This window comes from Doryrhamphus excisus, chromosome 2, assembly GCF_030265055.1.
Source record: "Doryrhamphus excisus isolate RoL2022-K1 chromosome 2, RoL_Dexc_1.0, whole genome shotgun sequence".
NCBI lineage: Eukaryota > Metazoa > Chordata > Actinopteri > Syngnathiformes > Syngnathidae > Doryrhamphus > Doryrhamphus excisus.
This window is the reverse complement of record NC_080467.1, coordinates 11,973,775-11,999,610: the sequence shown is the minus strand read 5'-3', so window position 1 is coordinate 11,999,610 and position 25,836 is coordinate 11,973,775. Positions and strand designations below refer to the sequence as shown.

The window sequence follows — 25,836 nt, the reverse complement described above, 5'->3', positions numbered from 1 at the left end:
GGAAATGTATTCCCACGTTCCCAAGTCGGCGTCGTTCTGACGTGAATGGAAAAGTCTACCCCCGAGGTAGAAAATGGCACCGTCTGAATGTGTCACCCGGAAGTCGCTTGGTGTCTAACAAACGAGAGGATAAACAAAAACAAAAAAACACGTTTTTTTTAATGTATGGTTGATGTCAAAACATGTGACCACGCTTACCCACAAGAAAGCTTTTTAATTTTGTTATGCCCCCCAAAAAACTAAAGTCTGGTTATTACAAAACAGTAACAATACATGCATATTAGTCCTAAATCCGTTATATTATACTCTGATCTTATGTGCTGTGTCCCTAGCTTATGTAACCTGACCTCAGAAAGGATATTAGCTGGATGGAGCACTATTGTGAGCACCCTAGATAAGGATTTCATTTGAGTAAATATGCATGAATCATAAGTCACTGTCATCATGAATGAGCAGAGATATTCCCTTTCCTCACATAAGATGCTCTTCACAACATTAATCTAATCCATGTTCAACAAGCATATTAAATCAAACCAAAAAACATCAAGCTGATTTCATTTAACACCATTTTCAGCAACTATTGTTTTTTTGTTTCTTTTCATTTCTCTTGGCTATTGTTCAAAGTAACCCTGCACAAGAACCACATGTTTGGGCTGTATTGTTATAAAATACTACAATGGTGGAACAACAAAACATGTTTTTGTAAACATGCTTAAAAAAAATGGAATGATGGAAGATGATGTGAAGTGGCTCTCCTGGAAGGTTCAGTTGCGGCTGCACTGTAAAGCAAATTATTGCCACTAGATGGCGTAGCTACACTTCAATAAAGACAAAGACAACACTAACATCTGTACAAAATAGAGGTTTTAGACTAGTGATCTCTAACGTTTTTGTGTTGTGGAGGGCTGGCTACTTGGTTTTAAAACTTTAAAAAGTTAGTACACACCTGATGGACGTCATTAAATTGTTTTTTTTGGCACAGTGGATGAGTGGTTAGTGTGCTGGCCTCACAGCGAGGAGACACAAGTTCAATTCCACCCTCGGCCATCTCTGTGTGGAGTTTGCATGTTCTCCCCGTGCATGCGTGGGTTTTCTCCGGGTACTCCGGTTTCCTCCAACATTCCAAAAACATGCTAGGTTAATTGGCGACTCCAAATTGTCCATAGGTATGAATGTGAGTGTGAATGGTTGTTTGTCTATATGTGCCCTGTGATTGGCTGGCCACCAGTCCAGGGTGTACCCTGCCTCTCGCCTCAAGACAGCTGGGATAGGCTCCAGCACCGACACGACCCTTGTGAGGATAAACGGTAGAAAATGAACATGAATATGTAAAAATGGTCTGATACTAATCAGTTGCTTATGTATGTGTGTACCTCTATTAAGAGTGTAACGTGTTTACTTATGTGTTTACTGCTGTGTGTCAGCGTGACACACAGCAAGCCCCCAAGGCCTCCAGCCTCTAAATGTTTTCCATCTGATCCTCCTCTTCTTCATTTAGAGCGGCAAGTGTGATTTTGAAATGAAGATGGATGGCTGCAGACTCACCTCCTGCCCCTCCGGTGAAAGTGAAAATGCCTCGCTGGCAGAGCGGCTACAAGTCAGCAGGATGTTGATATTATTCTTCCTGTGACAGGTCGGTCGGCTCAGGGCAACACTCCTTCACACATAAGATGAAACGCTGACACGGAAATGCGCCGTTGAAAATAATATTAAAAAAAAAAACACACACACACAGCTGTCAGCATTTTGCCAGTGCTCCGTGATGGCGGCACAAACCAAAGGAAAAGAATATGCCACTAGAATATCAAAGTCAAAGCAACACAATGGCCTTTCTTAGGATTTAGCCTCATATATTGATGACCGTAAATGACATTTATGGCGCCCCCTATGGGTTGTGGTTATGGACAGTTGCATTTTTGCTTGATTGCGGCCATGTTTTTCAGCCATTCTTGCTCAAATTTGGTTTTGTATATGTCAGAGAAATAATAGCACAGCCAACACAGCAAAAATGCATGTTTTCACACCCCTTTGTGTGAAGCGTTGGTTTGGCCGTAAAAAATTAGAACACCCACATGTTTTTAACTCATCATCCATGTCATTAATAGTACTTTACAGTCGTGTCTATTAAGCCACTCAATTATTTTCTGTCACGCCTCCACTGTTTGACAGAAACATTTTTACCCCCCCACCCCCACCCCCAATACACACTGAACCCTAAAGTGAAACCAAGCAATATGCAACAAAAAGGAGAGCGGTGAATCATAACAAATTCATACATGTTGCCAGGTCTGCACTAATATTGGAAAAAGTCTCTCACATCCCCTGGCAGTTGACCCCCCCCCCACCCCCCCCCCACCCCCATACTGTTATTAACCAACAGACAAAACTAGTCCAGAAAATCAAATATTCAAACAGTGTTTATTTCTGGAAGCAACAGCAGGCAAACATCACGTTCAGTCTAATATAGCAAGTCATGATTTTGCAAGGATGTCGTGAATTCAGCAGGAACATTTGAGTAGAAAATGCTAAAAGTTCATTTAGGATAACAGACAACCCATGAACATATTTTTAATACAGACTCATTAAAACATTTGTTTATTCTGCTGTGGCCTTAGTTGTCCTGAAAGTGCAAATGAATCAACATTTCCTTTTCTGCCATCAAAGCTGTCATTTACTCTGCATGTCCTTTAACGTGCACACTAATTACGTACTCCTGATCATTAATAATCCAGTAAGCTCACATAAACAACACAGTTGGAGGAGAAAACACATCAACAACAGGAGTGTCGTTTCATGAAGTAATTCTTCTTAACAAAACATGCTTCTGTCTCTATAAGGATGTGCTACAGTTAGTTAAAATACATCGTATGTTCATTTCATTGTTGCGGTATTTGTGTCACGGCAATACTGCACTGTATGTTCTCTGTAAGAGCTGGTATCATCCTCATTCCCATTGCTCACTCATCAAAACGAATAAAACCCCATAGTTAAAATGGTCCTATTTACTGGGAAAAATATAGATCTGCTACAGAGGGGACAAACCAGGCAGTAAAACCACTCATTAGCCACTGTATAGTTTAGAAACGATACTATACCCTGTGAGGAATTTGAGGTAACACAAAATTCCAGAAGTTTAATGAGGAATGGACGACCTCACATCAATGGATGTACCTTAGTCATTAGTTCCTCAGTAACCACTTGATTTTTCTCTCGTAAAGTGACATCAAATTTGATAAAATGTGTTGATTTACTGCACCTCAATGTGGACTTTGTGTTTTATTTTGAATGGAAAGGTCACAATTCAAAACCCGGGTGCCAGGTTTTTAAACCCGACACCAAATTAAGTCAAGTTAAAGAACAGAAGTTTTCACAGCTTTTTAAAGCTTTGACGTTAAAACGTACAAAAGATTCAATTTAAGAGCCACAGTTGCAGACTCCTCAGAATGAAAAGTAGTGTCATTCGTTCATTTTCTACCGCTTATCCTCACCAGGGTCCGGGGGGGTGCTGGAGCCTATCCCAGCAGTCGTTGGGCGAGAGAAGCGGGGTACACCCTGGACTGGTGGCCAGCCAATCACAGGGCACATATAGACAAACAACCATTCACACTCACGTTCATACCTATGGACAATTTGGAGTCGCTAATTAACCTAGCATGTTTTTGGAATGTGGGAGGAAACCGGAGTACCCGGAGAAAACCCACGCATGCACGGGGAGAACATGCAAACTCCACACAGAGATGGCCGAGGGTGGGGAAAGACAAAATAAGAAGCCAAAAAGTTACCACTTCCACACAAAATAGGAGGAGAACTCATTCATTCATTCATTTTCTAACGCTTATCCTCACGAGGGTCACGGGGGTGCTGGAGCCTATCCCAGCTGTCTTCGGGCGAGAGGCAGGGTATACAACCTGGACTGGTGGCCAGCCAATCACAGGGCACATATAGACAAACAACCATTCACACTCACATTCATACCTATGGACAATTTGGAGTGGCAAATTAACCTAGCATGTTTTTGGAATGTGGGAGGAAACCGGAGTACCCGGAGAAAACCCACGCATGCACGGGGAGAACATGCAAACTCCACACAGAGATGGCCAAGGGTGGAATCTCGGGTCTCCTAGCTGTGAGGCCTGCGTGCTAACCACTCAACCACCGTGCAGCCCCTACACGTGTCTAATTTGCATATTATTTCTGTTGGGGAAAAAAAGCATAACATCAGAGACAAAAGCACCTTTTTATGTTCAGCACTCCAAAATAACCTTGATTCTTGGTTTGCTCATTGCCTCATCGAAATTAAACACTTTTAATATTTTGTCATCCATCTTGCATGAGGACAACTTGTTTCATTCATCACACAATGAATGTTCCTCCATCTGTCATGAGCAGTAATTTCATGAAGATTAAGAAATATTTACATTTTGGATCCTGCTCTGAAACGGCATTGTGCCAGATTATGGAAAAAGTCCACTTTCTAACATGGAAATATAATAAATGTGAATATTCCTGTAAACATATTCCCTAATGGGTGACGGCTAAGGTGCCCTTGTGCAAGGCACTTAACTGCCCAGTCTTAGTTCTGGAAGTGATTCGTTGAACGCTGGGGGGGGGCAAAAAAGCAGTTCAGCTCTGTCTAGACAGAAGTAGATCAATCCATAAATAAAGTGTCGGAGCTAGGACGGAGCTACATCGCTGAGGTCAGACAGGACGGTATCGTTATTTTTATTTTCAGAAATCCGTGTCACAGTAGCATTGAGACGAGAGGATGCCAACCTCCGAGATCACCTCCCACAGAACGACACCTGAACACTTCTGGATGTTTTGTCTTCTCCAAAGCCCCAAGCTTGAAGCTCCAGCCTATCATCGTCCTCGTCTCTTTCCATCTCGCCTTCGTCGCCGTCGTCATAGACACTGGGCTCCTCCACGGAGGTCTCCATGTTGGGGTTATACCTGCCGAAGGTCTTTGCCTCGCTGTACTCGTAGATGGTGGGCAGGCTGCTGCGCAAACCGAAGCGTCGCCGCAGGGCCACCAGCAGCGGCTGCGGAACGGTGAAGATATCCACGTTGTTGCCCAGGTCGATCCACGCCAGCTTGGGGAACTTCTTAGGATCTTTCACCACCTCCGTCAGGTCTTTCAGGACGGCTGCGGTGAGGCGATTGCCGTTGACGGCGAGTGTGGTCAGTTTAGGGAGGCCGCTGAGGGGCGGCAGGAGCAGGCGCAGGCTTTCGTCCTGCAGTTCGGTGAAGCTCAAGTCCACGGCAGACACCGCGTCACTGCCTCCCTGCAGGTAGAAGGCCACGCGGTGGACGTCTCTGCCCGACAGCGGGATTCCGGAGAGGTTGACCACATCGCCGGACAGCTTCTTTTTCAGGGTGGTCTTCAAACTGTTTGGAAAAACAAAGACAATGAAAGTCAGTGGAGGATTTATTGCGTACAAGACTTGTGTGCTGTAATTAGTTGGCTGAAGAAGCAAAGACCAAAACTACGCTAGCTGGACTTGGAAGGACAAGGAAGGTTAGCATAAGCACAAACCTAGGCCCGAGTTCCATGCAGTCTATATGGTTTTTGCTGCACTGCTTTTCTATTTTATTTTATTTTTTTAAACCAGGCGTTTTGTGTTTATTTAGTACCGTGCTGGATTACTATTTAACATATTGTTTGTTTTTCTATGAAATTTATTTGAGGAGCGGTATAAACTAAACCGTGTACTCGTGCACTGTTTTAAAACATGAAGATTTGTCTATTTGACTATTTTGGCATTATTAATCCGTATACAAATCGTCACTTGCGGTTCAACTACTCCCTAAATATTGCATTTTGTTCTAAAATTAATACATGATTGTGGCCTAATATATAAAAAAAATCAAATCAACTTTATTTGTAGAGCACTTTTCCTGCAGAAACATGCAACACAAAGTGCTTTACAGAATTAAAAACAATTACCACAATTAAAAAGAAAAACAATTACAAAGAAAGCCCCTCCCTCCCACCCTTCATACTAGACAAACACACACACACACACAATCACACACAGTAGGGAGACATGGCATGGCACTGAGGATCAAGGAAACGCCACATTTGGGGCCGTCCACACTGGGGACCAGTACCCGGGCCCCCCGACTCCGACAAACGGGCGGACTCCCACAAAAAAAAAAGTTCGGTTCCACCCTCGGCCACCCTGGGTTTTCTCTGGGTACTCCGCTTTCCTCCCACATTCCAAAAACATGCTAGGTTAATTGGCGACTCCAAATTGTCCATAGGTATGAATGTGAGTGGGAATGGTTGTTTGTCTATATGTGCCCTGTGATTGGCTGGCCACCAGTCCAGGGTGTACCTCTCGCCCGAAGACAGCTGGGATAGGCTCCAGCACGCACGCAGTCGAAAATGAATGAATGCTATGCTAGCATGTCTTCCAAAGCATTTTGAGCACTACCCATAGAGGGCGCCACTAATATTATTATACATAAATATTATTATATATAAATATCTATTTGTGAGAATGAATATTTAGTTACATCTAAAAGTACCTCACCATCTTTTGCAAAGTATGCAAAAACAAGCAAACAAACCGCTAGCTCCATTAGCGTATACCGGGCACTGTGATCAATAATGTAGCCAGAGAATTAGCATTTCAATGTTCCTCTGTCTTCAGTAATGATTTCTGTCTCCGGGGTAGGAACGTCATCTGATGACTTGTCACTTTGCGGTGCTTCTTCATTTCTGTGAAAGCACCTCTTGTCGCACCAAACATGGCGACTGAAATAGTGGAACAGAGGATAAACAAGGCAAGAAACTGTCCTCCTTTGCCGCATTCAGGGCACGTTAGTAACAAATATGTCATCTTGGCTTGTTGATACTTTGGTTGTACCCCCAGGACTGGTGTGGCTTTTTATAAAACTGGCACTCAAGGAGACATAAAGTGTTATGTGGTCTTCTGAAGATGACATTCTGGTGGGATTGTCTCTTTTAATCTGCTGTAAAAATACTTCAAAAGATGTGATATGAGATGCTCTTCTTCTTTCTTTCTTCTTCTTCTTCTTCTCTGCTTTTCCCATCAGGGGTCACCATGGCAAACCAATCTCCTCCATTCAACCCTGTCTTCTGTATCCGTCTCTCACACCAACTACCCTCATGTCCTCCTTTACTACATCCATAAACCTCCTTTTTGCATCATATATATATATATATATATATATTAGACTAGAAATTGCACATTTTCCGAAATTTTACAAAAGTTTGTGTGAGGTGGCACCTCTAAATCTCAATGGATTTCCTCAAAACTTTGCAAAAGACATTTTTATGTTCATGCGAAAAAAATGGAATGCCAGCCAAATTGATATTATGAATTTAAAATTTCCCATTCAAATTTGATGCACCCTAATATATATATATATATATATATATATATATATATATATATATATATATATATATATATATATATATATATATATATATATATATATATATATATATACATGGCGACCATTGAACTGTTCACCACTTTATTCCACAAAAACAGATGTATGGTGGTACCCCTAAATAATCATGTATTGGAAAAATATTTTGTATGTGTTGTTTCTACATATATTGGAACACTTTTAGTACACAGCCATATCAAAATTCAATAATTGTGATTTTTGATGCACCCTAATATATATATATATATTCACTATCTCTCCTGTGGACATGTCCCAACCATCTCAGTCTGGCCGATAACTGACTTTATCTCCAAAGCCTCTAACATGTAATGTCCCTCTGATGTACTCGTTCATGATCCTATCCATCCTGGTCACTCCCAATGAGAACCTCAGCATCCTCATCTCTGCTACCTCAAGTTCTGCTTCCTGTCTTTTCCTCATTGAGACTGTCTCTAGGCTGGTCTCGCGTATAATCCCACAAAAAAATGGTCAGAGCGCTTGGTTAAAAAATTACAGGACAAACCATCAATTATTTATGGATTAATTTCACTTGAGCACGGGTTTCTATTGGTGGGTACAGTCAAATGTTCTACCCAGTGATAACCTTCCCGTCTCACCTGTTTGTCTGTTAAAATAATCCCCTGTGCAACGGTTTGTTCACTGGATGAGTGGGAGATGCAGGGTGATGGGGGGGGGGGGGGATTTTCTGCGTTGTTATAATGAGACGGAGAAAAAGACGACTTCAGACTTTCGAACACGCTGCCTCGGACCTCACGGCCGACTTTTTGTTTTTTTTCTATCTTTTCCGCCCACAAGCTGCTCAGTGGGTCCAGTTTGCATTTCTAAAGACACTTTGTCCGCTATACGTAACAATGGCTGCATTGTAGCTTCCGTCCATCAAAAGATTAAACATGATTCAAAACCAAAGAGGGAAATCAGTTTATTGACATGGCGGAAAGCTCACTGACACAACAGCGCAGGAATCTAATAAGAACCCGACTCTCATGTGTCACACTATTGGCTGCTTACATATTGAGGCAGGGCAGACGCTCTAATTGCTTTTCATAGCTCCGTTCTCCTCGGGGATGTTGTTAACTTTCATACGTACAGCAACGAGGGTGCTCGCTGTTCTCTAGTTATGTAAAGCCCACAAGTGGGCAAAGGAAACATCTGGGGGTCTGTGGTATTGAAATAGAATTCAGGCGACGAGGGAACCCGTGTGCCGCAAAGGTCAGTGCAAGCCAGAGACGGCGTTCTTTAATGAAGCTGTGCTCTGGAGAATCGGACTGTATGGTCATTACAGTGGGCCGAAACTGGACTCGCTGCTACAACACCGTAGAACAGGGGTCTCAAACTCAATTTACTTGGGGGCCACTGGAGCTAGGGTCTGGGCGAGACTGGGCCGCATCAGGTTTTCAAAAAAAAAAAAAACCCAAAAAATGCATTTATTAAAAACAGAAAAATGAATAAACTTTGCTTTGGTTTCGATTTTCTACAAGAAAAGCTCTGATAAAACATTCCACTGTTCTCAAATATCTTAATTTTTATTTTTCTACACAAAATAAGATGAAAAATAAATAAACAAATCAAGAATAAAGAAAATCAATCAGTAATAAATAAATATAATAATAACAATAAAACGGCAAATAATAAAAACTTAAGAAACCACATAGTTGGTGGGTAGACAAATTATTTTTTTCAGATTAAAATTAACAAAGCATTATTAGAGCCCTGTAGACATGACAAAACACGACTATAGTCACATTTATACTCTTTTTATTTACAACATATTGCGCAACTGCAGGGTCTTGAGACACATGCTAACTCGCAAACTAGAGAGCTAGCGACCTAAACGGTAGCCTTCAAGTTATTTCCTTTAAACTTAAATAGCAAAAGACTTACCACTTCCACACGGATAGGGAGGATAACTATTAACAGTTATTTAACCTTTAACATGAACATTAATCAAACGTAATAATTTTTTCTGGGTACATGATACCATACTGCATCCATATCAAACTTGCGCGGGCCGCACTAACATTAAACTTTCATATCAAGGCGGGGGCCTCAAACTAGTGTCCTGCGGACCACATTTGGCCCGCGGGCCGCGTGTTTGAGACCCCTGCCGTAGAACTTTCTAAAGCCACGCCAAGCTAATAAGTGATGTTACGTAAACCGCCATACCCCCCCCCCCCCATGTGTATTTGTCTTGATAGTTTTGAAGTCTCCTGCATCTCATAACAAGGTAAAAGCTTCTCCTTTTAGAAGGTCACGACAGATCAATTGATTACTTTGTCTGCACGCTTCCTTTCCCTCTTGTTTACACCCGTAGCTCAGCATTCTGATGCCAAAGGTTAACGTTTCTATTCTCTGAACCGCTGCTCACAAAAGCCTGAGCATTTGTCAGAACATGCGCTCCTACTGTGTCGTCTGGGCTGTTATTTTTTGAGCAAATATTCCACATGGTGTTGCTGTTATGAAACTCCATAGTCTCCCATGAGGCTGGACTGACTTGGAATTTATCACACAGATCAATGCACTTTACGGAATCGCCATAATATTTGTTTACGGATACTCAAACTCATGTACAGTCACAGAAGAAATGATTAGACCAACCCTGTTTCTTAAGGGTGTTTGTTCATTTTAATGCCTCCTACAACTAAAAGTAAGTCAGGGCTCGACAATAACGACGTACCGATGGCCTGGGGCAAGTTAAAACAAAATTCGGGCAAGTAAATCCAATCAGTGATATTCCCGTCGGGCAAGTGCACTTTGGCATGCCATACTGCCAAGAGTTTTTTTTTTTTAAAGCGGTTCTTGTTGGGTGTTGGTAAAACACGGACTGCGTAATTCCGGTGGTAATTTGCAAAGCAATCCTTGCAAATCTTGAAATGGACCAATCAGAATCGTTTATTTAGACCGCGGTCCGTAGCGTTTTACCCACACCAGTTCTTGTTCGCGATCAACCAATCAGCAATGGTTTGACTAAGAAAACATCTATCATGGCGTCCCTGCTTACATCGTCTAATTCTTCAACAACTTCTGAAGGAAAACACCAAAAAGTGATCAAAAAGTGATGAAACAGTGCCTCCTAAAGAAGTATTTTATTAGCGGCAGCAAATCAAATGATGGCACAGGTGAGTGAATCACATTGCTGTGACAATTTGAAGTGGTCACAATGAAACACCACCGATTAGATCCAATACCAAGTGCTGATTTTGCACAAGCTACAAAATCTAGCGCTTCCATTTCTCCGTGTATTTTTCTCACCTTTGCTTCACAAATTATTGTTTGACCATTGAGCATTTTTTTCTGGATTAAAAACACTTTACTAGTACACAAGATTAGATTAGATTAGATTCAACTTTATTGTTATTGCTCATGTCACTGGTACAGGGCAACAAAATGCACACACAAATGTGTCTATTCAATAATGCAGGAATGCACAACTTATAAATATCACTGCTTACTACGACTACGATGTGTAAGGTAGTATGGCATGCCATGTTAACATACTACGTTTCAGACATTCCTCCAAATACAATGCATCAGTACTATTATCTGATGAATTATCAGCATATTCAGGCAAGTTTGGGCAAGTAGTTCTCACCTTAAAGATTCCCCATGGGCAAGTAATGTTTGTTTTTAATGTAGAGCCCTGTAAGTTTTTTTTTCTACAAAAAAAAAATAGCTTTAACTTCCATGGTTTTCTTGATAATAACTAAAATCACTTAAGTTATTACATTAATGACATTAACATACAAACAAATGTACCTTTAGTTGTGCCAGGCATTAAAATGAACAAGAAACTGAAGAATCAAAGCTGGTCTAATCAATTTTTTGCTGCCAGTCTCTTTACTCTGCACAGCAGGGCCTTTTATGGAGTTCCTATGCGAAGCCGCTGTTTGGCATTTTCCAATTACGCCTACTTAGACGCACGCCTGACTGCACTCAGTCAACATTTCCTGACTACATTTTGCACCACTACTGTGTGTGCTTTAGTTTTAGTTTTTTGTTTTGTTTTTTTTACTTGGCTCAGTGTTTTATTTGTACATTTCTTATTGCTTTTAACTACAACTTTATGGCTACGTTCACCCTGGAGGTCAGGGGTGGGCAAACTACAGCCCGGGGGCCACATGCGGCCCGCGAGTTGCTTTCTAAGTATTTCAACTTTTAACACTTGTCTTATTTCGTAAAAAACCCCAACAAAACTGTAAAATTAAATGACATAGTTTGATGTGATGTGATGTTTAAAGTGCTCCTGAAAAAGGCGACATGAGAACATACAGCTGATAGTATAACACTTTTACAGATAAAATTAGACAAATAATTTAAGGAAAATTATAAGCATAAAATAATGTGTGTGTGTGTGTGTGTTGACATTACCACGCAAATGCAACATGTTTTTATGACCATCTGAAAAGTGACGTGCATTCGCAAAAGCGCGACATTGCTCGCATTTCCCTGTGTTATTACTACATAAAAACACACAAAAGCACAGACAATTGCAACTATTTGGTACCAATTCAAGGGTATCAGTTCATATGTTAAAGGTACACATTATTAGTCACATTTGTTTTTTGTTGTTGCTGGTTTCCCCCCTAATTATATCCACTTTAAGTGCGCTTTTTGTTTTTAAACTTTAGTATTTTTGTACCTTTTGCTTTGGGCTTCTAAAACACCACAGTGCTAACGTGTCATTAAAAAATGTCTTAGCAACTAATTAATCATAAGTCATTGACCTAAAAAACATTTAGTATTTTTCACCATAACCAATAGGAGGTGCCATTATAGTTGGTGTCCATATTTTGGTTCTTATCGGCAATGCAAGACCGGGGTGGGAGTACATTTTTCCCGATTTGGAATACTTAGTTTATTACTAGAGAGAATGAAGCAACCCCTCAATATTGTGCCTTGAGGGTGACAGTTAAAAGCATGCAGCGGAAGGAACTTGTAATCTGTCCTCCCACGCAGGCCATACAGTACCTTCCCCTTCATTTACTCTCATGAATCAGTAATATAATGAGCGACAAGAGTGAGTCTTTGAGGTTCTTTTTTTTGCCTCACTCTTGCGCCGTGTACACGACCAGTAGGATCGGATATTCTTATACATGTTATAGACTAATGGCTACTTTTGAAATGTGAAATAAATTCATCCACAATTAGGTCAATGTTAAGTGTATTTACAGCTATAAATCTCAAAACCTTTTTTTTTTTTTTTTACTTTAATATGTCAGCCGGTATCATTCATTCATTCATTCATTTTCTACCGCTTTTTCCTCACGAGGGTTGCGGGGGTGCTGGAGCCTATCCCAGCTGTCTTTGGGCGAGAGGCGGGGTACACCCTGGACTGGTGGCCAGCCAATCACAGGGCACATATAGACAAACAACCATTCACACTCAAATTCATACCTATGAACAATTTGGAGTCGCCAGTACCCGGAGAAAACCCACGCATGCACGGGGAGAACATGCAAACTCCACACAGAGATGGCCGAGGGTGGAATCGCACCCTGGTCCTCCTAGCTGTGAGGTCTGCGCGAACCACTCGACTGCCATGCCGCCCCCAGCCGGTATCAGTGCGTATTTATATCAAAGATTGCATGTAAACAACAGTACTAAAACCTACTTTTTGAGTTAGTATGTAGTATAGTATAAAGTATTATCTCCAACATGGATTCATTTTTTACACTCAGGATACGGATGCTACTGTAGAGACCCTTTGGGATGTTCGGATCAATGTCTTTTTCATCATGGCTTTGGTCTTGACTTGATTATTTTTCGGATCGATTGGTGCGGTTTACCCAGAGGGCGCCTGTTTAATACATAAAGAACCCACACCAATTGAATCCTTGAAAGGTATCTTTGTGAAGGAATTCGTCTTTCTGCTGCTGTTGTTGTTGCTGCAACAAGCCTTCATGGGTGATGACTAAGGTTATCCTTTATTTTTATTCATTGCAATATTTGACTCAGTAATCAGTAAAAACAGTAATAGTAAGGTAGTCTGCAGTACAGTACCCATTTTAGTGTACTGGTATGTATCGGCCACACCAGTGTAGACGTTGCAGGTGTCCACGTCATAAAATGGGATATTGTGGTGATTGTCTAATTCATGGTATCATTTTACTCAGAACACTACATTCATCACACAGCGACTGAACATTAAAAAGCTATAAAAACATGCACCAATATGAATTTAAAGTTTTCGCATAATGCATTGCATCTGAGGCGTTCCGATGGTTGAAGTTTTTTCATTTGAAACTAATTTTGGTACATGTTTGTATATTGCCGAGGTACACCTTTTGAGTGTTGCTGTGTGATTCAGTGTTCCTTTTTTAGATGACAATTCCATAATGATTTTGGGATATTGTGGCATGCACTAGACTAGATGCGTGAGGACTAGGCAGCTATTTGACAGGTGCCAATTATGAGCTATGAAAAAACTCATAACGACACATTAGAAATTGCAGGAGGTCATTACTCAATATAATTGATTGATTGTCTAAGTCATGGTATCATTTTACTCAGAACACTACATTCATCACACAGCGACTGAACATTAAAAAGCTATACAAACATGCACCAATATGAATTTAAAGTTTTCGCATAATGCATTGCATCTGAGCAAACATTTCATTGTAGGACGAGCGGCATAGAAAATGGATGGATGCCACCTCTGTGCATCAGAGGGAGGCTGACGTCATTCAAAGAATGAAGGCGTTCCGATGGTTGAAGTTTTTTCATTTTAAACTCATTTTGGTGCAAATAGCTGTCAAATAGCTGCCTGGTCCTCACGGACTAGCGCATGCCACAATATCCCATTTTATGACGTCATTCCAAAGAATGAAGGCATTCCGATGGTTGAAGTTTTTTCATTTTAAACTCATTTTGGTACATGTTTGTATATTTCCGAGGTACACCTTTTGAGTGTTGCTGTGTGATTCAGTGTTCCTTTATTTTTAGATGACAATTCCATAATGATTTTCCATGGGTTGACAAGCTTTGTTGTGAGTGCACTGATAGCTGGTGTCTGGTGTTGGGCCCCTGCCAAAGAAACTGACTCGTGAGCGGCACAGTATTTAAATAATCAGTAGTAGTTCTGAATTAAAGGAAATGTCACAAAATTATAATTTAGCCGTACAAGCCTCAGGATTCAAAGTTAGAGAAGAAATTGCCTAAAATATGAATGATCATCATCATTCTTCAGAATGTTTGTTTTTAGTGACCTAAAACATTGAAAACAGTAAATCACGCTTCTAAGAATACCCGTATAAACTGTATGTACCTTGATACTAAGCTTGATACTGCATTTCTTTAAGATACCTGAAAGCAGCAGAAAGTGATTGCATGTTCTTTTTGTCTCCCTCTGGATTTTGTGAGAATAATAGCACATTTTCCGGGATAGGAAACAAAGCTTTGAGCAGATGGGCTGATTAATAAAGGTTCTGCAATTGTACGTCTTGAGCGGAGCAGCTCCGGGGCTGTGTGTGGTGTTTGACATCTCCGATGAGTCACACGGTTCGTGGAAACGGAATAAATAAAATTAGCAATGTTAATGTCGCACCGGAGGGAACTGCTGGCAACGACATGGACAGCAAGATGGAAATGAATCCCCTTTATATATATAGTGTGTGTGTGTGTGTGTGTGTGTGTGTGTGTGTATATAAATACAGACACACACGCTAGCAGTCAAAAGTTTGGATACACTTCATTTCTAGTGGTGAATAAGTATGTCCAAACATGGTACTGGTACTGTAAATTTAATCACAATTTGTAATAATTTGTGCATGTGTGGGTTTTCTCCGGGTACTCCGGTTTCCTCCCACATTCCAAAAACATGCTAGGTTAATTGGCCACTCCAAATTGTCCATAGGTATGAATGTGAGTGTGAATGGTTGTTTGTCTATATGTGCCCTGTGATTGGCTGGCCACCAGTCCACGCCCGAAGACAGCTGGGATAGGCTCCAGCACCTCCCGCGACCCTCGTGGGGAAAAGTGAAAATAGTGAAAACATGTTGTTAACCTAGCTAAAGTATATTTATGTTTCAAAACCGGCATAAATATCCATATCCATTCATTTACGCTGACATTTATGTCAGTTAAAAGTACTCCATCAGCACTTTTCTCCTCTGAGCTACTTTGATACCCCAAAGTTTCTTTCTTTCGGCTTTTTCCTGATTTCAGAGTCGCCACAACGGATTCTTTGATCCGCATACTGATTTTGAGTTTGAGTACTTTCCGGATGCCTTCCTGACGAATACCAATGATGCTTACTAGTGGAGAGTCGAACCCCCGGCGTGGGAATGCTACACCAAAATCGTTTCTCGTGTGTCTTCACTACGATTTGGCAATGAGTTTCACCGGTTATAATTCATTCATTCATTTTCTACCGCTTTTCCTCACGAGGGTCACGGGGGGTGCTGGAGCCTATCCCAGCTGGTGGCCAGCCAATCACAGGGCACCTATAGACAAACAACCATTCACACTCACATTCATACCTGTGGCCAATTGACCTAGCATGTTTTTGGAATGTGGGAGGAAACCGGAGTGGAATCAAACTTGGGTCTCCTAGCTGTGAGGCCTGCTATATATGTAGTCATGTTTTCTATAATTATCGATATTTATCCCTCAAAAGTGATGTCATATAACACAACATGACTAAACATGCAGACGTATAACGCTTCATAGTTGCATATTAATAGTAGTGTAAATCAGTGTTAGTGCTGAGAATATGTAAACAAATAAAAATTCATTCATTTTCTCACGCTTTTTCTTCACGAGGTGGAGCCTATCCCAGCTGTCTTCGGGCGAGAGGCAGGGTACAACCTGGACTGGTGACCAGCCAATCACAGGGCACATATAGACAAACAACCATTCACACTCACATTCATACCTATGGACAATTTGGAGTCGCCAATTAACCTAGCATGTTTTTGGAATGTGGGAGGAAACCGGAGTACCCGGAGAAAACCCACGCATGCACAGGGAGAACATGCAAACTCCACACAGAAATGGCCGTGGGTGGAATTGAACTCTGGTCTCCTAGCTGTGAGGTCTGCGCGCTAACCACTAGACCGCCGTGCCGCCCCCCCAATTATTATTATTATTTATTATTATTATTACCATGATTCAGTTATAACGCCATCTGCTCTAAGGAGTTCTAACAACAAGCTACACAGACAGTTCCATTATGTCTTTATGAGCGAGGGTGAACAAGGAGCACCGAATCCAGTCGTGCCAAATGTATCTGTGCCAGTCCAAATGTAATTGTGGCGGGCCACCAAATGAATACATCGGGAACACTGGCGCAGCAAACCTTTCTTAGCGATTAGCTACTCCATCACACGGCTCTCATGAGCTGCTGGCGCATGAACGCAACAAAGCAGAACAAATTGGAGACATTTGTTCCTCGAGCGAGTAATTCTATGCAGCAAAAAGACAAAAACAATTCTGCGACTTGTAAGATGTGGTCCAGTGATATGTTGGACAATTATAGTGGTTATTAAACCTCGGGGTGCTATAATGTAGTTGCATGTGCTCCGGCAATGATTTGATTCTCTGTGACAAAGTGGATGCTTGTAAGGAATGAAGACAGCTACAGAACACACAGAAAACAGTTTGCCTTACATAACGCTACATCACGGAGGGGAGCGCCCTAGTCTTGCCTTAGTATGTCAAGGAACAGTTATGAAACCAGCATTAAAAGGCGCGCCTCCAAATACAGTGAAAATAGACTTGAGTGATCTTTATCAGCTTGGCGGGGATACCATCATCATCATCATCATCATCATCATCATTAGGGGCCACAGAGTCATCTTTGGATGAATATCCTAATCAATAGGAGGTTAAGAGCAGTTCAAGACCAGGATTAAAGACATCAAGTCTGGAGTTGCCGTTATTTCAAGTGGCATGACTTTTTTTTTTGAATTCAATTCATAGGAAACAGCTCAAATTGAACATTTAATGGGATTTAATGCCGGGGGTATAACGGTTTTCTGTACAGAGGCTTACTCGATATAGTCATGTGACTACTCCGTCAACAAATACAGTGCAGCTCAGCCGTTGGCTAACGGGAAAACCCTATCCTGATTGGGAAGCCTTACCTGTGAGATACGTAAACAATCAAAAACGAGTGCATACGATGATAGCAGTGTGCTAATCGGGAATAGCGCTGCAAGCTAATTAATAATACTGCAGTTTAAACGACAAAGAACCGTGACAATAAAAGATTGCAAAACCACTGACACGTATTAGTAATTCACCATTTCAGACCGGAAAATTCCCTTACAAAATAAAAACAGCTAAAGTAGTTCCAATTTTTAAAAATGGAGACAAACATCAATTTCCAAACTACCGATCAGTTTCCTTATTACCACAAGATTTGAATTAGGTCAAAAGCTACTTCGCTAACAGGAAGCCATATGTAAAGCTAGGAGACCACACATCTGTAAGTTTAAATATTACATGTGGAGTACCCCAGGGGTCAATACCGGGACCAAAACTTCAACTTGAATGTCAATGATATTTGTAAAGTTACCAAAGACTTAAAGTTGGAATTATTTGCGGGTATTACTACTGCCTATTCTTCCGGCGGAAGCACTGTGAATTGAATTATCTGATGTATTCACTATAACTTGATGCATGTTCAAATAAAATGAAATCATTATCAAACCATTACCATATCGTAAAACGTCCATACCCATATTACATGACTCGTTTACCACAGCTATTCATCTTCATGGTTGCTGACCACGAAGGGAAGGTCAAAGCATGTACTGCTGTAAATAAGCCCGGAGAAAGGTAAACACGTGACTTTGAATGTATCCTGCTTTGCAGCTTTGACAAGAGTTTAATCCACCTTCAGGCTCGACCTTCATTTGCTCATTAGAGGTCAGCGTGTTGAGTCAGGAGGCGGCGTGTGACTTGGCTCCACAAATAGGTCAGTCACGTGGTGATGTACATGCATGTACATGTATGTACAACGTGCCAGAGTAAATATTGCATTTCTTTTCCAAGAATCCATTGCAATAACAGAATTTCCCAAAAAGTCCCATTTTAAGCAATGGTTTAAATTTTTTTCTTTCCTAAAATGGGAATGGCAATTTTCATTTGGGGGAAATAATCTTATATTTAGAAAGTACATCTAGCCTATTCCTATGAAGATATTTTTGCCATAAATGTATTTTTTATGTTTGTCCCCGGGCTGCACGGCCGCCGAGCTAGGAGACCCGAGTTCAATTCCACCCTCAGCCATCTCTGTGTAAAGTTTGCATGTCTCGCCGTGCATGCGTGGGTTTTCCCCGGGTACTCCGGTTTCCTCCCACATTCAAAAAACAAGCTAGGTTAATTGGCCACTCCAAATTGTCCATAGGTATGAATGTGAGTGTGAATGGTTGTTTGTCTATATGTGCCCTGTGATTGGCTGGCGACCAGTCCAGGGTGTACCCCGCCATTGGCCCAAAGCCAGCTGGGATAGGCTCCAGCACCCTCTGCGACCCTCGTGAGGATAAGCGGTAGAAAATGAATGAATGTCATATTTCATTTTTTCAGATATTTCATACTGTCTGTGAAATGTTAGCAGCAATTCTGGAGATGATGTATTTTCAACTGTATTGAAGAGCAGCATTTCTTATGCAATGGAGGAAGTACACATAATGTGAACGCACAGAAAGGGGTGCCACAATCTCATGACACCTCTAATTCTCAATTCTATTCAATTCAAGTTGAACTCATTTTCGCATCTCGTAGCCCTGATCCTGATGGCTCACTATCCAAACAAACTAATCAGTGTACCAGAGTGCAAAATATAGCCTTCTTTACGCTTCTTAGAGGTAATAACATAAACTTTGAAGATGAGGCAACTTCCAACCAGTCGACGGTCACCCACAGATGCTGACACCTTCCCAAACAACTGTCACATCCGCCACTCATCTGGCTCTTATCATCAGACGGCACAAGCTGGGAGCACTAAACTGTACCCAAGCCCACCAGCTGAGTGGAGCCTTCTGCAACATAAATAAACCACACTGATTAAAGACACGCAGGGTTTAAGTCGTAAGGCATTGTAATGTTTTCATGCACGGCCACTACATCAGTTATACCCCTGCAGTATAGAACAAGTTATGGAATAGCTCCTGCAATCCGAGTCTAATATCAAAAAGTGCTGCAAGTGCAATAATCATTTAGAATTATAGCATTATGAGCTTGATTAATGGTGGGTTTGATACATATTACAATGACATTCAAAGCACCTCTTGGGTGCAGCGGTATAAAAAGAGAAAAATGAAACTGCCTTGAAAATATATTAAGCATGTCACGTCTGCTTTGCAATTAAGACTGTTCTGAAAACAAAGCTGCTTGAGTAATAAAGTCGGAATTGTGATTTGTGAGTCTTTACAAAGGGTTGCACGGCGGTCGAGTGGTTAGCGCGCAGACCTCACAGTTAGGAGACCAGGGTTCAATTTCACCCTCAGCCATCTCTGTGATGCTAACTACCCGCCCTTGCACGTCTATAGATCGCACATGATCACAACAACCGTGTATGTCGACGTGTTAATAAAGTAGCAAGGACTTGGAATTACTGGAATGGACTGGAATGGAACAACTTGTTACTAATCAAATTAGGCCAAGTGGTTAGTGCGCAGGCCACACAGCTAGGAGACCAGGGTTCAATTCCACCCTCTGCAATCTCTGTGTGGAGTTTGCATGTTCTCCCCGTGCATGCGTGGGTTTTCTCCGGGTACTCTGGTTTCCTCCCACGTTCCAAAAACATGCAATAGGTTAATTGCCGACTCCAAATTGTCCATAGGTATGAATGTGAGTGTGGATGGTTGTTTGTCTATAAAGTAGCAAGGACTTGGAATGATGTCATTCGTATGACAGTATATTTCGGTTAAAGTCCCAAAAAGACATTGCAGAGTGCAAAACTTGTCAAGCACAATGTTTAGGTGGTCAACCTCGGCCATCTCTGTGTGGAGTTTGCATGTTCTCCCCGTGCATGCGTGGGTTTTCTCCGGGTACTCCGGTTTCCTCCCACATTCCAAAAACATGCTAGGTTAATTGGCCACTCCAAATTGTCCATAGGTATGAATGTGAGTGTGAATGGTTGTTTGTCCATATGTGCCCTGTGATTGGCTGGCCACCAGTGCAGGGTGTACCCCGCCTCTCGCCCAAAGACAGCTGGGATAGGCTCCAGCCCCCCCGCGACCCTTGTGAGGAAAAAGCGGTAGAAAATGAATGAATGAATGAATGAATGAGTGAGTCTTCACAAGTTCACTGGAACCTTCTGTAGTCATTTGAAAAAAATGAAGACACCCCATGAAGTAAATAAATAAAAAGTTGTAAATAAAAGTTGTGGTCGATATCCTTTGGAACAATGGATGGAGTACATGTTAAGTCGTCTGCACAGAATGTGTGGTGCATTCACGGATGTCAGGTCATTACATTATTAAATTTTTTTTCCCCCTTGGCAAAAACAACCGCGACTCACTGAAAAAGACCCACCAATTGAGAATCACTACTTTAGAAGATATGTTTGTATAAATGTAGTATAAATATCTTGAAAGTTTTATTAGACAAATTGTAAATTATTTTTTAAAAGATGTTTTGCTTGATGGCAGCCATATTTTCCATCCAATCTTGCTCAAATTTAACAGACATGTGCGTGTCAGTCCCTGAAAGATGCTTACCAAATCTGGTGGTGATTCAACTAAACATCTTAAAGTTACAGTTTTGTATTGAGCTATTTGAGTTTAATACCAGCGCCACCATGTGGTCAAGGAAATAATAGCACAGACAATACAGTAGGAGTGCATGTTATGACCAATTTTCAAAGTTTCAAACAAATAAGGTTTTGACACAATACACATATTGCAGCCTTGCATATCGGCCAATACCGATATCAATCTGATCCAATATCGAAGATTTTAGATCCGATTTTTTGCTGATCTCAATTCAGATCATGACACCCTGACGATAAAGTACTTGGTCCCAATTTTTTCACGACTGCAATTAGACAGTTTACTGCAGTAATACTGTAGTAATTTCAGTTTGACATCATACCAAAATATACAGTAGCTTTATTTTAACCAATGCATTTGCCTTTTTCCAAACATGGAGCAAATTCTCCTGTGATTTAAGGCGCGTCGAGAAAAAAATGGGTTGGTGGGGGAGAGAACACAAGAACTCTAATCAGCAACCTTGCAGTGATTCCGCCCCCTCCTCTATCTCCAACTTTGACAGCATGTTTCCCCAGAGCCTGAGCTCCGACTGCAGAGCTGCTCTGTGTGGCAACAACCCAACAAAATTGACTCTTACAGTCGTGGATGAGAAATCCCCCCCAGTAAAGAGGGGAAGACGATCAATACAGTACAGGAAGAATGGAACCAGGAAACTGTAGAAGGGGAAATACGATGGCCAAGTGAATGAGCTTCATCTCTAAAAAAAAATGGTGCTTCAGAAGAAAAGTTGTGATGTTAATGAAGCATGTTTAAATCATGTAAACAGGTTCTTTTTCTGCCCGTTTTAATGAGTCTTCCACCATGGGCTGCTGCAGCTGTGATGTGAGGGGAGCAGACCTCGCTAATGAGCTCATTGTTGTTTGCAAACACTGCAACCTGAAGGCCAACCAATGACAGAACCACTGTCTGTGCTGCCTTCAAACACTTTCAACGTGGGGCTTTCAAATGCTCTCGCCTCCGTTTTCCTCCACAAATAATTAGCGGAAGTTTACAAAAAAAGGGAAAAATATCGACAAGGAATCCTCCATTTGTTGCCCCTTTTTTTCTCTCTTTAAGTTTTGTACCCATGACGCTAAGTCCATCCATCCATCCATCCATTTTCCTCCGCTTATCCGGGTCCGGGTCGCGGGGGCAGCAGTCTTAGAAGGGAAGCCCAGACTTCCCGGTCCCCGGCCACCTCCTCCAGCTCCACCGGGAGGACACCAAGGCGTTCCCAGGCCAGCTGTGAGACATAGTCCCTCCAGCGTGTCCTAGGTCTGCCCCGGGGCCTTTTCCCGGCTGGGCATGCCCGGAACACCTCCCCAGGGAGGCGTCCGGGAGGCATCCGGACTAGATGCCCGAGCCACCTCAACTGACTCCTCTCGATGTGAAGGAGAAGCGGCTCTACTCTGAGCCCCTCCCGGATGGCTGAGCTCCTCACCCTATCTCTTAGGGTGAGTCCAGCTACCCTACGGAGGAAACTCATTTCAGCCGCCTGTATCCGCAATCTCATTCTTTCGGTCATGACCCAAAGCTCATGACCATAGGTGAGGGTGGGAACATAGATCGACCGGAAAATTGAGAGCTTTGCCCTCCGGCTCAGCTCTCTTTTCACCACGACGGTCCGGTACAGCGACCGCATTACTGCCGAGGCTGCACCGATCCGTCTGTCGACCTCACGCTCCCACTTTCCCTCACTCGTAGGGACGCTAAGTCATTCTGTCTAAAGCTTGCGCAATTTGTGCAATTTACATTTCTTTGGCATATTAACCAAGCCACAGCGCCATTGTTGTTCATTCATTCATTTTCTACCGCTTATCCTCACGAGGGTCGCGGGGGTGCTGGAGCCTATCCCAGCTGTCTTAGGGCGAGAGGCAGGGTACACCCTGGACTGGTGGCCAGCCAATCACAGGGCACATATAGACAAACAACTATTCACACTCACATTCATGGACAATTTGGAGTCGCTAATTAACCTAGCATATTTTTGGAATGTGGGAGGAAACCGGAGTACCCGGAGAAAACCCACGCATGCACGGGGAGAACATGCAAACTCCACACAGAGATTGCAGAGGGTGGAATCGAACTTGGGTGTCCAAGCTGTGTGGCCTGCGCGCTAACCACTTGGCCTAATTTGATTAGTAATTTTTTGGGCCCTCCAAAATTAGCAATTGGCACTAGCAAAAATCAAAAAATGTATAATTAATCTATGGGAACATATCATATCGGCCAATTTCAGTTGTGGATGATCTGTAGCATGAACATCCCTCCTAGCTGTGATGCCTACGCGCTAACAACTCGTCCGCCGTGCAGCCCGCTATTGTTGTTATTATTATTATTATTAACGTTGTTATGCAGAATCTTATACAGACTTTACTGGTGCAGTGGCACTTCCTGTTACCACAGCAACTTAGCCACTAACCGCATACCAACAAGCCTCACCAAACCCTCGCTTATAGCGTGTCAGCCACTACCGAAAGGAAAGGCTACACAGTGCCTCGCTAACAACACCTCACAACACTAGCAAGAGGTAACTGGCCACTTCAAAACAATGCAATATGACACCAAGATTTAGGAAAAAACAACAAACATATAAACAACTACAAATACACAACCAAATTATATGTAAAGTACAGTATTCCATGTTTTGTATCAAGCACTATGTGCTCCATGTATCAGAATCACTGACAGGTGTCCATCTGGTCCAGTTGGCCTGGGGCGTCTTCTTCAGTTCATTTTTAGGTAGGTGGAAAAAAAGTTTCTACCACTGCAGGCTTTGTTAGCGCTAACAATTCTTTGTTTGTTTTGATGCAGTCTCTCGGAGCAATGTCCTCCTCGCAATGTATGTACACAAAACCTTTCCTTTAATGGTTACACTGCAGCCCAAACACTCGATTTCTGACAGCATGGACTCGATAAAAAATCATAAAACGTCGCTAGAGATTTTTTTTAGAGGGCTATATAGTTGAAATCGGTGAGTCCCATTATGTGCAGTTAGCTGGTGTTCATGTTTCACATCACGATTGAGGATGAAAATAAAATATAAAATTCCAAAAAAGTGTATTTTTCCTTTAAAAAGTGATTCAATTCCGAAACAGTATAGTAAGGAGCAGTCCTGCATACTTTCCTGTACATACATAAGCCAGATTAGTATTTCCGAGAGGCTTTAAGCAGGATTTATGAGTTGCGTTGATGTTTATGACAAGGATGTGCCCGGCGTGGCGGGGAAGCATCCGTCTGAAGAGTGATGGCACAGTGAGGACACACACTCACCAGGCTTGAGACTTCCTCCTGGGAACACTCTGTCTTGTCCACTTGGAGTGAGGCGTCAGGTGGTAAATTAGCTGGCGGCAGATCTTGTTGGTCGACTTGAGGGAGTCCGTTTCCTGCAGCAAAAAAAGGCACAGGGGTTGAATAGCAAGTAAGACGTCTCAATAAAACGGCATGGTGGTGAATGACTAAACCTCCGGATGCGTGAAGGAGGATGTTTTTTCTTATACATTTTTTTTTAATTCTTAAACTACCCGCCCTTGCACGTCTATAGATCGCATATGATCACAACAACCGTGTGTGCCAACGTGTTAATAAAGTAGCAAGGACTTGGAATGACGTCATTCATATGGCAGTATATTTCTGTTAAAGTCCCAAAAAGACATTGCAGCGGAGTGTAAAACTTGTCAAGCACATTGTTTAGGTGGTGCCACAAACCAAAATTGCACATTTGAACTAGCATCACATGGGAAACCCACCACGGGACTGCCGGTGGTGGGTAGTAACATTGGGTTTAAACAAGGCATGTTCATGCTACAGATCATCCACAACTATATGATATGGTTCCCATAGATTAATTATACATTTTCTGATTTTTGCTAGTGCCAATTGCTAATTTCCTTGACTGCCGGGGGAGGGCCCAAAAAATTACTAATCAAATTAGGACAAGTGGTTAGCGTGCAGGCCACACAGCTTCAAGTTCGATTCCACCCTCTCTGTGTGGAGTTTGCACGTTCTCCCCGTGCATGCGTGGGTTTTCTCCGGGTACTCCGGTTTCCTCCCACATTCCAAAAACATGCTAGGTTAATTGGCTACCATAAATTGTCCATAGGTATGAATGTAAGTGTGAATGGTTGTTTGTCTATATGTGCCCTGTGATTGGCCGGCGACCAGTCCAGGGTGTACCCCGCCTCTCGCCTGAAAACAGCTGGGATAGGCTCCAGCAACCCCTGCAACCCTTGTGAGAATAAGCATTAGAAAAGGAATGAATGAATGAGTTTGTTTGGCACACATGGAGCGCCATCACCAACTAGTGGCCTGGCATGCATATTACAGTGTTTTCGCACATCTAAGTGAATGGAGATTGATTTGTGCTGATGGAAAATTTAAAAAGAAAAACACACACACAAAGCATCACATAACGTAACCTGATGGTCCTTCTGCCATCTCCTTCTTTGTCCTCAATGTCTCTTTTCTTCATCTTCCTTCCTTTGCTCTGTCACTATAAATGGAATGTGTTACACTGAGCTGGGCAGATCTAATTAATGCTACAACACAACAACAAGAAAGAGGCAATGTGGCAAAGGGAGACGGCAAGAGAGAGGCAAGACAAGGCAATTTACCTTAAGGCGATTAACCATTCCGGCTGCCACTTCCTTTCTTGGGTGACAAACAAACATGCTTCAAAGCAGTCAGAGGTGCCATT

At 42.1% G+C, this 25,836-nt stretch overlaps 2 protein-coding genes across 5 annotated transcripts in view; one reads left to right on the top strand and one right to left on the bottom strand.

Moving 5' to 3' along the window:
• ggt1b (gamma-glutamyltransferase 1b) overlaps window positions 1-25,836 on the top strand; it is a 136,500-nt gene that overhangs the window by 1,563 nt on the left and 109,101 nt on the right. For all 4 annotated transcript variants that reach the window (XM_058052056.1, XM_058052037.1, XM_058052064.1 and 1 more), the window contains exon 3: window positions 1,499-1,633. The gene's annotated coding sequence lies outside the window, so the exon portion shown is untranslated. The remainder of the gene's footprint in view (window positions 1-1,498; window positions 1,634-25,836) is intronic.
• Window positions 2,423-25,771, bottom strand: lrrc75bb (leucine rich repeat containing 75Bb). Its single transcript, XM_058051691.1, has 3 exons — window positions 25,754-25,771; window positions 24,414-24,526; window positions 2,423-5,448 (listed from the first exon to the last, which is right to left on the bottom strand). The coding sequence occupies exons 1-3, from the start codon at window positions 25,769-25,771 to the stop codon at window positions 4,782-4,784; spliced, it is 798 nt and encodes a 265-aa protein (XP_057907674.1). The 3' UTR covers window positions 2,423-4,781.